Source organism: Quercus suber, unplaced genomic scaffold (genome assembly GCF_002906115.3).
Source record: "Quercus suber isolate HL8 unplaced genomic scaffold, Cork oak 2.0 scaffold_443, whole genome shotgun sequence".
Classification (NCBI taxonomy): domain Eukaryota; kingdom Viridiplantae; phylum Streptophyta; class Magnoliopsida; order Fagales; family Fagaceae; genus Quercus; species Quercus suber.
In genome coordinates this window covers 535,474-548,171 of record NW_027069894.1, presented here as the reverse complement: position 1 = coordinate 548,171, position 12,698 = coordinate 535,474, and the positions used below count along the sequence as shown (strand labels likewise).

At 34.7% G+C, this 12,698-nt stretch overlaps 1 protein-coding gene and 1 long non-coding RNA gene across 2 annotated transcripts; one reads left to right on the top strand and one right to left on the bottom strand.

Annotated features, from left to right (window-relative positions):
- Positions 1-754: 754 nt before the first annotated feature.
- LOC112011305 (uncharacterized) lies at positions 755-8,251 on the bottom strand. The gene is made up of 4 exons (XM_024043681.2): positions 7,943-8,251; positions 3,697-3,776; positions 3,494-3,552; positions 755-1,643 (listed from the first exon to the last, which is right to left on the bottom strand). Exons 1-4 carry the CDS (start codon positions 8,234-8,236, stop codon positions 1,339-1,341), a joined length of 738 nt encoding a protein of 245 aa, XP_023899449.1. The 5' UTR covers positions 8,237-8,251; the 3' UTR covers positions 755-1,338.
- A 725-nt stretch (positions 8,252-8,976) lies between these two features.
- LOC112011298 (uncharacterized) lies at positions 8,977-12,054 on the top strand. The gene is made up of 2 exons (XR_010624439.1): positions 8,977-9,202; positions 11,544-12,054. It is a non-coding gene; the product is annotated as an uncharacterized LOC112011298 (long non-coding RNA).
- Positions 12,055-12,698: the final 644 nt, after the last annotated feature.

Here is a 12,698-nt window from a genome sequence, read left to right as displayed (position 1 = left end):
AAAAAAAAAAGAGGAAAGAAACGCAAACGTGGACCCGCAAACGCGGATCCAAACGGATAATATGGATTGCTAGAAAATCTATCAACTATTTTCCTCAAAGCTAGAGTAGTGACAATCTCACAGTTGTGTTAATGAAGTCAAACACCCTTCTTCAGTCTTCGCTCACCCTTGAGTCTGGGAGTATCATATACTAATACCAATTTTATTACAAGAGTTTTATAGTTTAACATGGCAATGAATGCGATTGATGCTACATCAACAATAAAACATTTCTTAATTAAGATATTAGCTTGTAAGGCTTATATAGTAGTAACTAGTAACCTTAGCATCCCTGATTCACTAAATAATAAAAGGGGAAAAAATCTTATAGCATGAAGATCAAGAAACCGAAACAATTTATAGGTTCACATACAACATTTTATGCTCTGATTAGTGGCTGTGACAGCGTAGGGAGGACAAAAAATAAATTTAATAAAAATTCTAATAGAATCTTCAAATTTTAAGCTTGCACAACAAGGGAAGGAAGTGTTGAAGGCCTACTAAATTAAATCATCCTTTTCTTCCAAGTGTGAAGAGCCCAAGGTTTCTTTTCCACATTGGCACTTCACCAACAACTTTCAGCCCAAAAAAGCTGATCTAAGACAACATTCAAACCCATTAAATAAAATAAAACAAAAGATAAACTTAAGTACAGATTCTTAGGTTCTGCAATTAAAGTTAGCCATGTGTTTACATTGACTAATAGATCACATGATTGATTTTAATTTTCCTTGAAAGAGATAATATTTCTATACTAAATCGATGCAGTTAAAATTTATAAATTACCTAAGGAATTCAATTGTACTACAGTTTTGCCAAAAAAAAAAAAAAATTTAAAGATACATCTCAATCAATTGTCAGCAATAACAGGATCCACAAATCCATTTTACCATTGAATTAAGTTGCAAAAGAGAATTAACCAAAGAAATCCCTCTAGAAAGTGTCAAGCATTGGCCATATATTGCTGTTTTTATAATCTGAACAGCAAGGTAGAGACAAAGAAAGAGGAAGGGAGATCTGGATTATCCACAACTCCATCGATTTTCATTTCTTGGCAAAGAATCTATAAGTCCCCAAAAATAAAATTTCCTCCAACCAGGAAGGAAATTTGATTTGAAGAAGCATCGGTTTGGATTCCCCCACCTTATCTTCTTAAAGCTTTAACGCCATTCATATTGGATTCTGATGAGGACAATTCCTGATAATGTCTTTGTCGCAATTTAAGTAGTCTCAGTTCCTATGGTGACTAAATACTTGTCTTCCACCATCATATTAGCCAAGTTCCATTCTTTTGGCAGATCATAGCAAAGGCATGTCTAATGCTTGCAACACATCCTTGAACTCAAAATCATGTGTTTCTTTGTTGACCCGTTCAACCAGCTTGTACCTCACATCATTCAAATAAAAAGATTGGGTCGTTTCCAACAGCCATTTTGCCTCTGTGTCACTAATCTTGCTTGTGAACACAACATCACCACGGATCAGCACCAAGTCCTTGCTTTCTGCAAATTCATTGTAATAAGATACAGTAAAGTAAGGAGCTGATTGAGTTCCTCTTGCCTTGTAATCTTCAAGACCAGTGAAAAGTATGTGCGGCATCTGCACTGCAAGAAAAGTTCAAATAAGCATATTAACCATAGCAAATACACTGAAGATCAACTTTGTTACTGATAATAAGTTGTATAGTGAGCTGTAAAAAGTTCGTTACATGAAAAAGCACATCTATAGCCGTGGATGACTCATATGCTGCTCCCTGTCCCGTATTGAAATATTGCTTTTGTAAGAGTGTAAAAACATATAACATTCTTAAAAGTCTTTTGAAAGCACTAGCTAAAATAGCCTTTTACAAGATATTAAATGTATTGTTTCAAATAGTACTCCTACCAGGTTAACATAACCCTAACAGGTTACCATAACCCTAACAGGTTACTTGAAATAGATTTTCTAGAACAAAATTGTAAAAAGAGAATAAAGAACTGGGGCTCAACCATTTCAGGAGATAGACCAATCTAGTTTGGGAAAGAACATTTGAAACAGGATAGTAATGTTGAACAGGCTTGTCAATTTAAATTTTTATTCTTTAATTGAATTAATTAGAAACATATCTCAGGGTATGCATTAGAATACTAGTAAGGCAGTTAAAAAGTCTTGTCAATTGAAGACCTGAATAACAGGGAACTAGGCAATTGCAACAGGCACTTCCAGTACTCATTAGTACAAAGAAGATGAATTTAGTTATTATGGAGAGTCTACTAAGGACCACAATAATTTTAAGTATAAAGAAAAGGGTAAATTCAGTCCAATAGGATTCCTCCAAGAAGGAGAATACCAAGTCAAATATAAACTTCATTTAGCAGTTTAATATGTGTTGCTTACAGAACGGAATGTTTTCTTCAATTCTTATTTATTTATTATGCCAAGAGCCATTTGGCTCAATTGGTTGGCACCTTCTGATGTATATGACATCCATGGCTTAACCCCCCTCCCCCAACTATCAAATTATCAAAAAAAATCTAATTTATGTATTATAATTTTTCCTTTATCCCTAATCCCTATCAGAATATTAGTGTGCATCCAACATTATCAAAAAAATATCTTATTTATGTATTATACTTTTTCCTTAATGCCTAATCCCTATCAAGATATTAGTGTGCATACAACAGCAATAATAGGAGAAGAATGAATTGACCATCAAAAATTGTAGATTTTATTCCATTGGTTACTATAGAATGATGTAAACCCTCAAATAGATGCTTTGTATTTTTGAGTGATTCAAAGTAAATGGTTGAGTATATACCCATTACATTGATTCCAAAATCTATTGTACTTCCTTCTATATAACAATTTTAATTATTATTCTTTTAATAAGTATATAACAATTTTTATTAATAAAAAAAGACTTTGTCTCCAAAACTATTTGGGTTATGACATATCAACTGTAAATTGAAACACATTCAGCTCAAGCTTTAATAGATAATGCTTTTGTTTTGTTCTGCAACACAGACCTTGCCAATGCATTTTTCTCCTTTGAACGTTCCATTGCATACGCTTCAGCTAATGTGTAGAAAACATAAAAACAAGAGAATAGATACTTCTAATATATTAATGATCATAAAAAAATACAAGCTTGTTTGAGTTTGGTGGCAGCCTCTATTTGGGTTTGCACTCGGATGTGTTACAGCTCCTGGTCAAATGTATACATGATTTGCTAGCAAATAAATACTATTACATTTCATAACTAAATAGATCAGTAGATTAGTAATTTGCACCAGCATTAAGGTAAAGGAAAATCTGATGATGCGATTAATTATCTTAATTAATATCCAGGGTTATAAGAATTTCCAGGATTATATTACTCCACCAACAACAACGCTAAATGAAATTTTCTCAGCACATATACAAAGCTTAATAAAAACAGCATGTGTGATATAAAGCCAAAAGTTAAAAACCAAACCTTGAGCAAACATTGTTGTGTAACCACTTCCTCTCCACAAAGGAATAACAAAATATCGGCTGCAAAAAAAGACAGAAGTATGGATAGCAAAATATGGAGAGAAGATATCCATACAGTACAAACATCAATATCTTTTTTTTTTTTTTTCCCAATAAATATAATAAAAGGTGCAAAGGGAAACAAGCATCATCTAAATGAATTACCAATCAGCTGCTCTTTGCTCCAACAAGTAATAAAGCTTTGCTTTCAGAGATGCACCAATATGGCCTCTTCCCAAGTGATACTGACAAACATAACACCTCCAAAAAATAACTAAATATATGCATAAGAAAAAAAAAAAAAAAAAAAAAACTATCTACAAGCTATGGTCCTAGAGTTCCATGTCACTATAATTTTGGTTCAAAATAGCAAAGGAAAATTCAATTCACTCATAAAGATTCTAGTTTCCATAGAAACCTTAACCTTCTCAAATATAGTACCAGGCTACAGATTCTCTAAACAATCATTGTACAAAAGAACTCCTCATATGCTAATTAGTTGTCCAAGGAAATTAAGCTCATTCCATAAAATGCATTCTAAAGTTTGGCCAACAAATTTAGAAAGGCCATAAACTTGGAATGGATCATGAAAATACACTTCATTTGGCAAATGTTGACCGCAATGTGGTTATGCTCACATCACAAGAAGCAAAACAGTTCTTGGGGTTTCACAAAATGCATATTATTATGACCAAAAATAAGGTAATAACATCAAAGAAGAGAGAGAGCAAACTGACAGCAGAAATCATTTATACATTCTCTTAGAAAAACCCAAAGAAGCACACACTAATTAAGATAGAAATCAACCCATGTAAAAAGCTACACCAAGTACAATCTTTTACTTCAATTTCCTTCACAACCAGATGCAGTTAATGTGGACACAGAATTTTCATGTTTCTTAGAAACAAAGAACACAAGTCAATGAGCCAAAATTTTAAAATTCACCTAATTGAGTAAAACATAGTATTAGCTTCATCAATGAAATAACAATCACTAATTTACCACACAACATTTTGATTACTTTGCAAAAAACTTATTCACTTTAGTTAGTGGAAATAATTACATATTTTTCATTCACTCAAGCAATAATATTTATATTAATCTTAACAATTTACATTACTCTCTTTTTAATGACATGTAATATAACTGAATCTATTTCTTCAAAGATTATAACCCATAATGACCATTATACATAGACCATAAAATAATTTCTTACAACATATTTCAAAATGAACCTATAAGTAACATACCCACACATCGTATCAACTAGTACATATATGCCTCTATGTTCTAACTTCTAACCCAAAACTTTAAAATGGGTTCCTAAGATAAGGTTCTAATGTGGTGATAAGGTGTATAGTGTAAAAGATTTGAAGTAGACCCAATGAATTGAAATCACACCATTTTTCTCTTCACATGGTTACTGATCAATTTAGTTGTTGTCTATTTGAGTAAATGTGAAGTTGACCTTGACAGCATTCATAATGGAAATCTGGATCACTCTTCCTTGCAAGCTGCCAATAACATGGTCAAATAAAGAAAATCTACTCTAAGACAAGTAACGCATTTTTCAAATCTCCGCCTTCCATTCTTAAGGATCTTCCCCTGCCAGACTCGCTATTTAATTGGGATTCCTTCTCCATAGCAGTAGCTGATCATTTTTGTTTCTCATTGGTACTATTTCAATTTTCTATATATGTAAAGAACTTGCGTCTTCTTTTATGTTTCAGTGTTATTAACACACCATTTCAGTGCCTCCTTAACCGTATCTTTAACAAACTTAACAAATGAATATGCCCTTCTTGCTTTCAAGTCCCATATCTCATTTGAACCTGAAAATCCCTTGTCACATAACTGGTCTACCAACATACTTTTGCAATTGGATGGGAGTCACTTGTAGTGCTTGGTACCAAAGAGTCATATCTTTGAATTTTCCTAACATTGGTCTAACTGGCACCATTCCTCCTTACATTCTCTCATTCTTAGTTTCCATCAACTTCAGTGACAACAACTTTAGTGGCCCATTGCCCGATGAACCAAGTCATTTGCATGGATTAAAAATCTCATTAATTTGCAGTACAGCGATTTTAGTGGATTTTTTCCAACATGGCTTGGAACATTATCTAGGCTGTGAAACATACTTCTTGAAGACAATGGCTTCACAGGTAGAATCCCACCTTCCCTCTCCAACATCTCAAACCTTGAGACATTGAGTCTAAGCACCAATGACATATACCAGAGGAAATTTGTTATCTTCAGTACCTGAAGATAAAATACCTGGATAATAACCAGCTCATGGTTTCCATACCATCCACTATTTTCAATACCTCCTCATTGCAAAGCATCATTTCATAAATAAAAGCTTAAATGGTAGCCTTCCAATTGATATGTGCTATCATGTTCCATTTCTAAATGCCTTTACCTTTCTTTCAACAAGTTAGCTGGACAGATTCCTTCCCATTTATACAAAGGCAGGAAGCTACAAATTCTATCACTTGTCTTCAAATATGTTTACAGGAGGCATACCAAGAGAAATTGGCAACATTACCATGCTTGAGACTTGAGAGGTTGTCCTTGGCCTATATAGTTTCAAAGGTATAGTTTAAGGATAAATAATTTGGGGATTTGGGAACATAGCTATGTTTGAGGGGTAGTTGGAATGTGACAATCCTACTCATTTTTTGTTTTCCCATCAAAATAATACTAAAAATTAATCTATGTTAGTTGCATCTCCTAAATTGTTCCATTTTAATTCTTTATGTCTAATGTTTAGCTACTCTAAAGGTGAAATTCCTGAAGAGATTGGGAACCTACTCAATTAGGAAATATTGAGATTACAAAATAATGAACTAACAGGAGTTTTAACTTCTTCCATCTTCAACATATCTTCTCTGGAATATCTAATTCTCAGAAACAATGATCTATATGGTAGTCTCCCAACAGATATCTGTTACCATCCTTCTGTACTCGAGGTACTTTATCTCACCAATAATAAATTTTCTGGAACAATACCTATAAGAATCAGGAATTGCACTTCGCTACAAAAGTTGGACCTTGGAGAAAACAACTTGACAGGTAACATTTCACATTTCCTTTTGTTAAGAGATCATATAATATCATGATAAATTGGAAGAACTCTTTATATGTTTATAACAAGTCATTCAGCCAAAAAAAAAAAGTTTATAACAAGTCAGTTTATAATTGGGGATAATGCGCACATTCAAACTGAACCAATTATATGATTGTACCTGTAGGTAGTCTTGGGGCAATATGAACCAGGCAGATTTATGAACTTCTGTTTTTGGATGTTAACCACTTTGGCAGGTAATATGCCAGAAGGGAAATTGGATTTCTTTCTGATTTAAGCAACTTGAAATTGAGCAACAACAAACTTACAGGCTCCATTCCTCCGACCCTCTTTAGCATTTCAACAACAGAGTCCATTTCACTGGTATCAAATCGCCTTTCGGTCAGTCTTCCTACAGATATAGGCATTTCACTTCCCAATGTTAGAGAAGTATATTTAGGAGAAAATAAAGCTTGGTGGAAATCTTCGAAGTTCCATAACTAATAATTCAAAAGTTACCATTCTAGATATTAGGGGGCAACTTATTCACTGGTTATGTACCAAAGAACTTTGGTAATTAGGGACAACTCCAATTGCTCAAGTTGGGGTATAATAACTTGACTAATGAACACTTTCCAGAATCTAGCTTTATTGATCCCAAATTTTCTCAATAAACAAACTGCGGTACCAGCCTCCACCATGTTCATCATTCTTCCATTTCAATAGCTAAAAACTTAAAATTGCAGCTTTAAAGAGGGGGAAAAAAAAAAAAAAAAAAAACACACAAAAATTACATAATTTACATCTTCAAAATTCGTTTATCTTTTCCAATTTTTCCTAACCAACCAAATAGATCTATGACAATTTAACCTCAAGTCCCAAAAAATTTAAATTTCCGTCTGCTTTCGCAAACTTTCTCACGAACCAAATAGAAACAGAGTGTAACAAAAAAAAAAAATCAGCTTCAAGATTCTGAGCAACCAAACAGGCTATCAACTAAGTACAAATAAATTACATTTACCTTCCCACACTTTCTCTCATTCTCTGATAATAATCACATTCCTTTTGCAAGCAAGGTCAGCAAATATGCACACAAATAAACATACACCTATATTACCTAAATTGATAGTAAATTTTCATCTGCCAAGAATTCTATCTCAAATTCAATTCGTTCTCACTTCTACAATTCCACAAAGCTAGTCAATCACGCAAAGCGATCAAAGAAATTCATGCAAAAAAAAAAAAAAAAACCCATTTAAAAAAATACAAGAAAATCACATCAACTAAGATTCATAATAGGCAGAATAGAATCAAAAAATTGGGAGTTTTTGTGAGAGACATTACATCATCCCAGGCGGAAGCAATGTCCTCAGGCGAGCGATCCTTCACTCTCTGAATATCCATAATAGAGTCCAACGGCTTGTGCTGTAATGGCGAGAACCCAGTGGCAAAGCTTGAACTTCTACAAAAACCAAGCGAACCCCATCTCACGAAATCGCCAGGGATCACTCTCTGTTGCAGTTTTTGAAGATTTGGCTGCGAAGACAAGGCGGTGAATGAGTGTTTTGGGACAACATAGGCTGAGGAAACATGGTTCAGTGTCTTTGAAATTCTTGTTGATGACAAACGTTGCAGCATTTTGTCAAAATGTCAAAAGGAGATAAATAGGGTTTAGTTATATATCACAAAATGACGTCGTTTTGAGTGTTTTTTTTTTTTAAAAAAAAAACAAAAACTGATACACTTAAGATTAATTTTAACTACATGTTCAAAACGGCGTCGTTTTATCCTAGGTTAAACTGATTTCTCTCTCTCTCTCTCTCTCTCTCTAAAAAAAAAAAAAAAAACCCATTTAAAAAAATACAAGAAAATCACATCAACTAAGATTCATAATAGGCAGAATAGAATCAAAAAATTGGGAGTTTTTGTGAGAGACATTACATCATCCCAGGCGGAAGCAATGTCCTCAGGCGAGCGATCCTTCACTCTCTGAATATCCATAATAGAGTCCAACGGCTTGTGCTGTAATGGCGAGAACCCAGTGGCAAAGCTTGAACTTCTACAAAAACCAAGCGAACCCCATCTCACGAAATCGCCAGGGATCACTCTCTGTTGCAGTTTTTGAAGATTTGGCTGCGAAGACAAGGCGGTGAATGAGTGTTTTGGGACAACATAGGCTGAGGAAACATGGTTCAGTGTCTTTGAAATTCTTGTTGATGACAAACGTTGCAGCATTTTGTCAAAATGTCAAAAGGAGATAAATAGGGTTTAGTTATATATCACAAAATGACGTCGTTTTGAGTGTTTTTTTTTTTTAAAAAAAAAACAAAAACTGATACACTTAAGATTAATTTTAACTACATGTTCAAAACGGCGTCGTTTTATCCTAGGTTAAACTGATTTCTCTCTCTCTCTCTCTCTCTCTCTCTCTCTCTCATCACAAGTAACCTTTGCTCTCTTCTTAGCCTCTGCCGCCCACTGCCGCTTGAAGCCACCGTCCTCAATCGCTCACTGCCACCGTTCTTCACATGTTCACCTCCTCTCTCCTTTTTTTTTCAAAGCAATTCTTTGGAAGATGGTTTTGATGCTCAACACAGCTGCAAGGTAATATGCTTCTCCAGTTCTCCTCCTAGACCTAGTATGTGAATTTATTTGATGTTTAATGCCTAGGTAGGCTTTTATGCTTTCCTTTGATTGTGAATTTGCTTAAGGTATTTTTGTGGGTATTAGAGAAATATAATGAATATATATGTTTGTTCCTTTGTTTATTGGACAAATTTTAGCTACAAAACCAGTTGTAGTTTTAGGCTACAAACTGCTCTAATAAGATGACATGTGTAAAAAAAATAGCATGTGCATTGCACATGATTACTTAAAATAAACTTAACTCAACTAACCTTAGTTAACTACACTACCTATTAAAAAAAAAAAAAAAAAACTAAAAACTAAAAACTAAAAACCCTCAAAAATTCTATATGTATGATCTCTCTCTCTCTAAACTGTAACCCAGAAGGCCAAAACCTAGCTCCAACCAATCACCCATAGCCTCTTATCTCCATTGCCGGCCGGCCAGCCCAAATCCTCCTGTCTCCACCGTCGACCAACCTCAAATCCTGTACTGTCTCCACCGCCGACCAACCTCAAATCCTCCTCTGTCTCCACCGCCGGCCAACCACTTAGTTTAGCTACAAAACTAATTGTAGCTTTAGGCTATAAACTGCTCTAATAAGATGACATGTGTAAAAAATAGCATGTGCATTGCACATGATTACTTAAAATAAACTTAACTCAACTAACCTTAGTTAACTACACTACCTCTTAAAAAAAAAAAAACTAAAAACTAAAAACCCTCAAAAATTCTATACCTATGATCTCTCTCTCTCTAAACTGTTACCTAGAAGGCCAAAACCCAGCTCCAACCAATCACCCATAGCCTCCTATCTCCACCACCAACCGGCTAGCCCAAATCCTCCTGTCTCTACCGTCGGCCAACCTCAAATCCTGTATTGTCTCCACCACCGGCCAACCTCAAATCGTCCTTTGTCTCCACTGCCGGCAAACCACTTAGTTTAGTTACAAAACCAGTTGTAACTTTAGGCTACAAACTACTCTAATAAGATGACATATGTAAAAAATAGCATGTGCATTGCACATGATTACTTAAAGTAAACTTAACTCAACTAACCTTAGTTAACTACACTACCTATTAAAAAAAAAAAACCCTCAAAAATTCTATACGTATGATCTCTCTCTCTAAACTGTAACCCAGAATGCCAAAACCCAGCTCCAACCAATCACCCATAGCCTCCTATCTCCACCGCCAGCCGGCCAGCCCAAATCCTCCTGTCTCCACCCTTGGCCAACCTCAAATCCTGTACTGTCTCCACCGCCGGCCAACCTCAAATCCTCCTCTGTCTCCACCGCCGGCCAACCACCTCAATCCTCCTCTGTGTCCACCGTCGGCTCACTCAGTCTCCGCCGCTTCACCGGTTAGAACTAAATTTCCTTTTTAATTCCTTTTGTTTTATTCATAGATAACTAAATTTACTTTTTTTAATTCCTTCAAGAACTGAAGAGTATTTGCTAGCTGGTTTTTTTAAGTTCAGTTGAGGTTTCAATCTGATTCCTCATCAGCTCTCACTTTCTTCAATTGGGTCAAGAATGATTTAAGTCTCAAATTGTCAAAGTCATTGTTGTATGAGTGATAGGAAATGGGGTTTGCCTGGATAGTTTTACTTGTCAAGTTGATGTGGAAGGACCTAGAAACAATAGTAAGTTGCTTTCAGCTTTGAAATTGTTGTCAGAGCTTCAGGGATTTGAAATTCCTATTTTTGCTGACTTTTATGAATATCTAGTGGTCAAACTGTGTGAAGAGAATCGGCCAATTGCCACTAGAAGTCTTCTGGAAAGAATCTCTCAGACTCTCAGTATGGTTATGTGCCTGGCCAAGAACCTAGTGAATAACTCTGGGAAAGTTAATGCTTAGCTATCAACCAGTGCTTGCATCTTGTGCAATTATTTTGCTTTTGACATTTTCTTTTGAAGCTACAATCAAAATTTTTTAAACTTTATTTTCTACCTTTTTATTCTATTTTTGAATTGAAACAAATCTAAAAGGTGTTGGAGAGATCCTATATTCTATTTAAAAGTATTGTTTCATAGTCTGCAAAAGGAGAAATTTTCTTGAACCTTTTTCTAGTCTGTCATCTCAAAAGAACTTGTCTATTTTCTTATGGGTACAATTAGAAGTCAGTTTTCATAAGATTAAAAAATAATAGCTTATATATTTGCTGTTCACAGGTGGCAAATTTGAATTTTTCTGGCTCCTTCTTACTGTCTCTCATGTCAAGTTTCATGTATAACTAAAGAATGAGTTAAAATCTATGCTTAATTTTCAAGTCAAGAATGTGATTTTTTTTTTTTTGGTTTCTCTCTTTTTGCACAGCAACCATCACTGACAACACTGAATTCAAGAGCTTATACAGACAGAATATCTATGTTTCTGTTGCTGCTGTTGGGTTAGTTTGTTTTCTTATATTCAAGGGAATTCAAGGCCTAATACAAGCGTTAGAATCTATTAAAATGAAAGAGAAAAGGGTGTTGCAGTTTTATCTGCCACAAGTTGAAGCCGCATCTGTTTTGAGCATTACTCTTGCATTGGCATGGCAAAAGGCAATCAGGGAATGGGCTTTATTTATGGTTCCTTTCATACTATGGAGCTCTTTTGTAATGTCCCTATTTGTTGGAATTCTCCTTATTTGCTTCCAAAAACCTGCCACTGAAGGCGTTGGAATCTATTTTATTGCCTTTGCAATTGGCAATGGATTGTATGCTTGTTGGGTCACAACGTGAATTAAGTTTTGTTGTAAGATCTTGATGAAAGCACTTGAGCCAAGTATTTGTCCTTTACCTTAGTGGTACAATTTATTATTAAAATGGTAATTTCTTATCTGCTAGTGCAGTAATTTGAATTTCTTTGACAATTATGTGGCAGAGGCATTAGCTTGGAAAGTTGAGATGGTGTATAAAATTTAAAACCCAATCTCACTGCATATAGAGCTTATAATAGACTGCTTGAGTAAAATAAACAAAAGTATGGAGGGTGAATATGTAATGAAAGAAATAGTTAAATTTGGTGTGCCACCTGATATAGCAATATGCAAGGCATTAACAAATGGATATTGCAAGGAAATGTATATCAATAGAGCAGAATTATTATTGGGCTTCTTTGCCAGGGAATTACAAATCTTCCATACTGAAAGTTACAATACACTTGTGGTAAACTAGGACTGCAAAACAAGTAAAACTAGGACTGCAGAACAAGTGGTACCATTTTGAACCACAAACATATCTCTCACAATAGCTAAAATAAAGTCAACCTAAACTATATTCCGCCTCACATGACAACATGATTAGTATGGAATCATCAATCTGCCAATGGTCTAACCATTAAAAATAGTCTTCAATATGCCAATGGCATCACAATAAAAAATACTAAAAGGTTAACAATTTGCCAATAGTCTAACAATAAAAAATAGTCTTCAATCTCTAACAAATAAAACTGCATAGTCTTCAATCTCCATCCAATAAAGTTGCACCT

Excerpts from the sequence above, each read along its gene's own strand:
- LOC112011305 (XM_024043681.2), bottom strand. The coding sequence starts at position 8,236 with ATGCTGCAACGTTTGTCATCAACAAGAATTTCAAAGACACTGAACCAT. Across the intron at positions 3,777-7,942 it reads TTGCTTCCGCCTGGGATGAT|TATCACTTGGGAAGAGGCCA; the intron begins GTAATGTCTCTC and ends TATGTTTGTCAG. Across the intron at positions 3,553-3,696 it reads GAGCAAAGAGCAGCTGATTG|CCGATATTTTGTTATTCCTT; the intron begins GTAATTCATTTA and ends CTTTTTTTGCAG.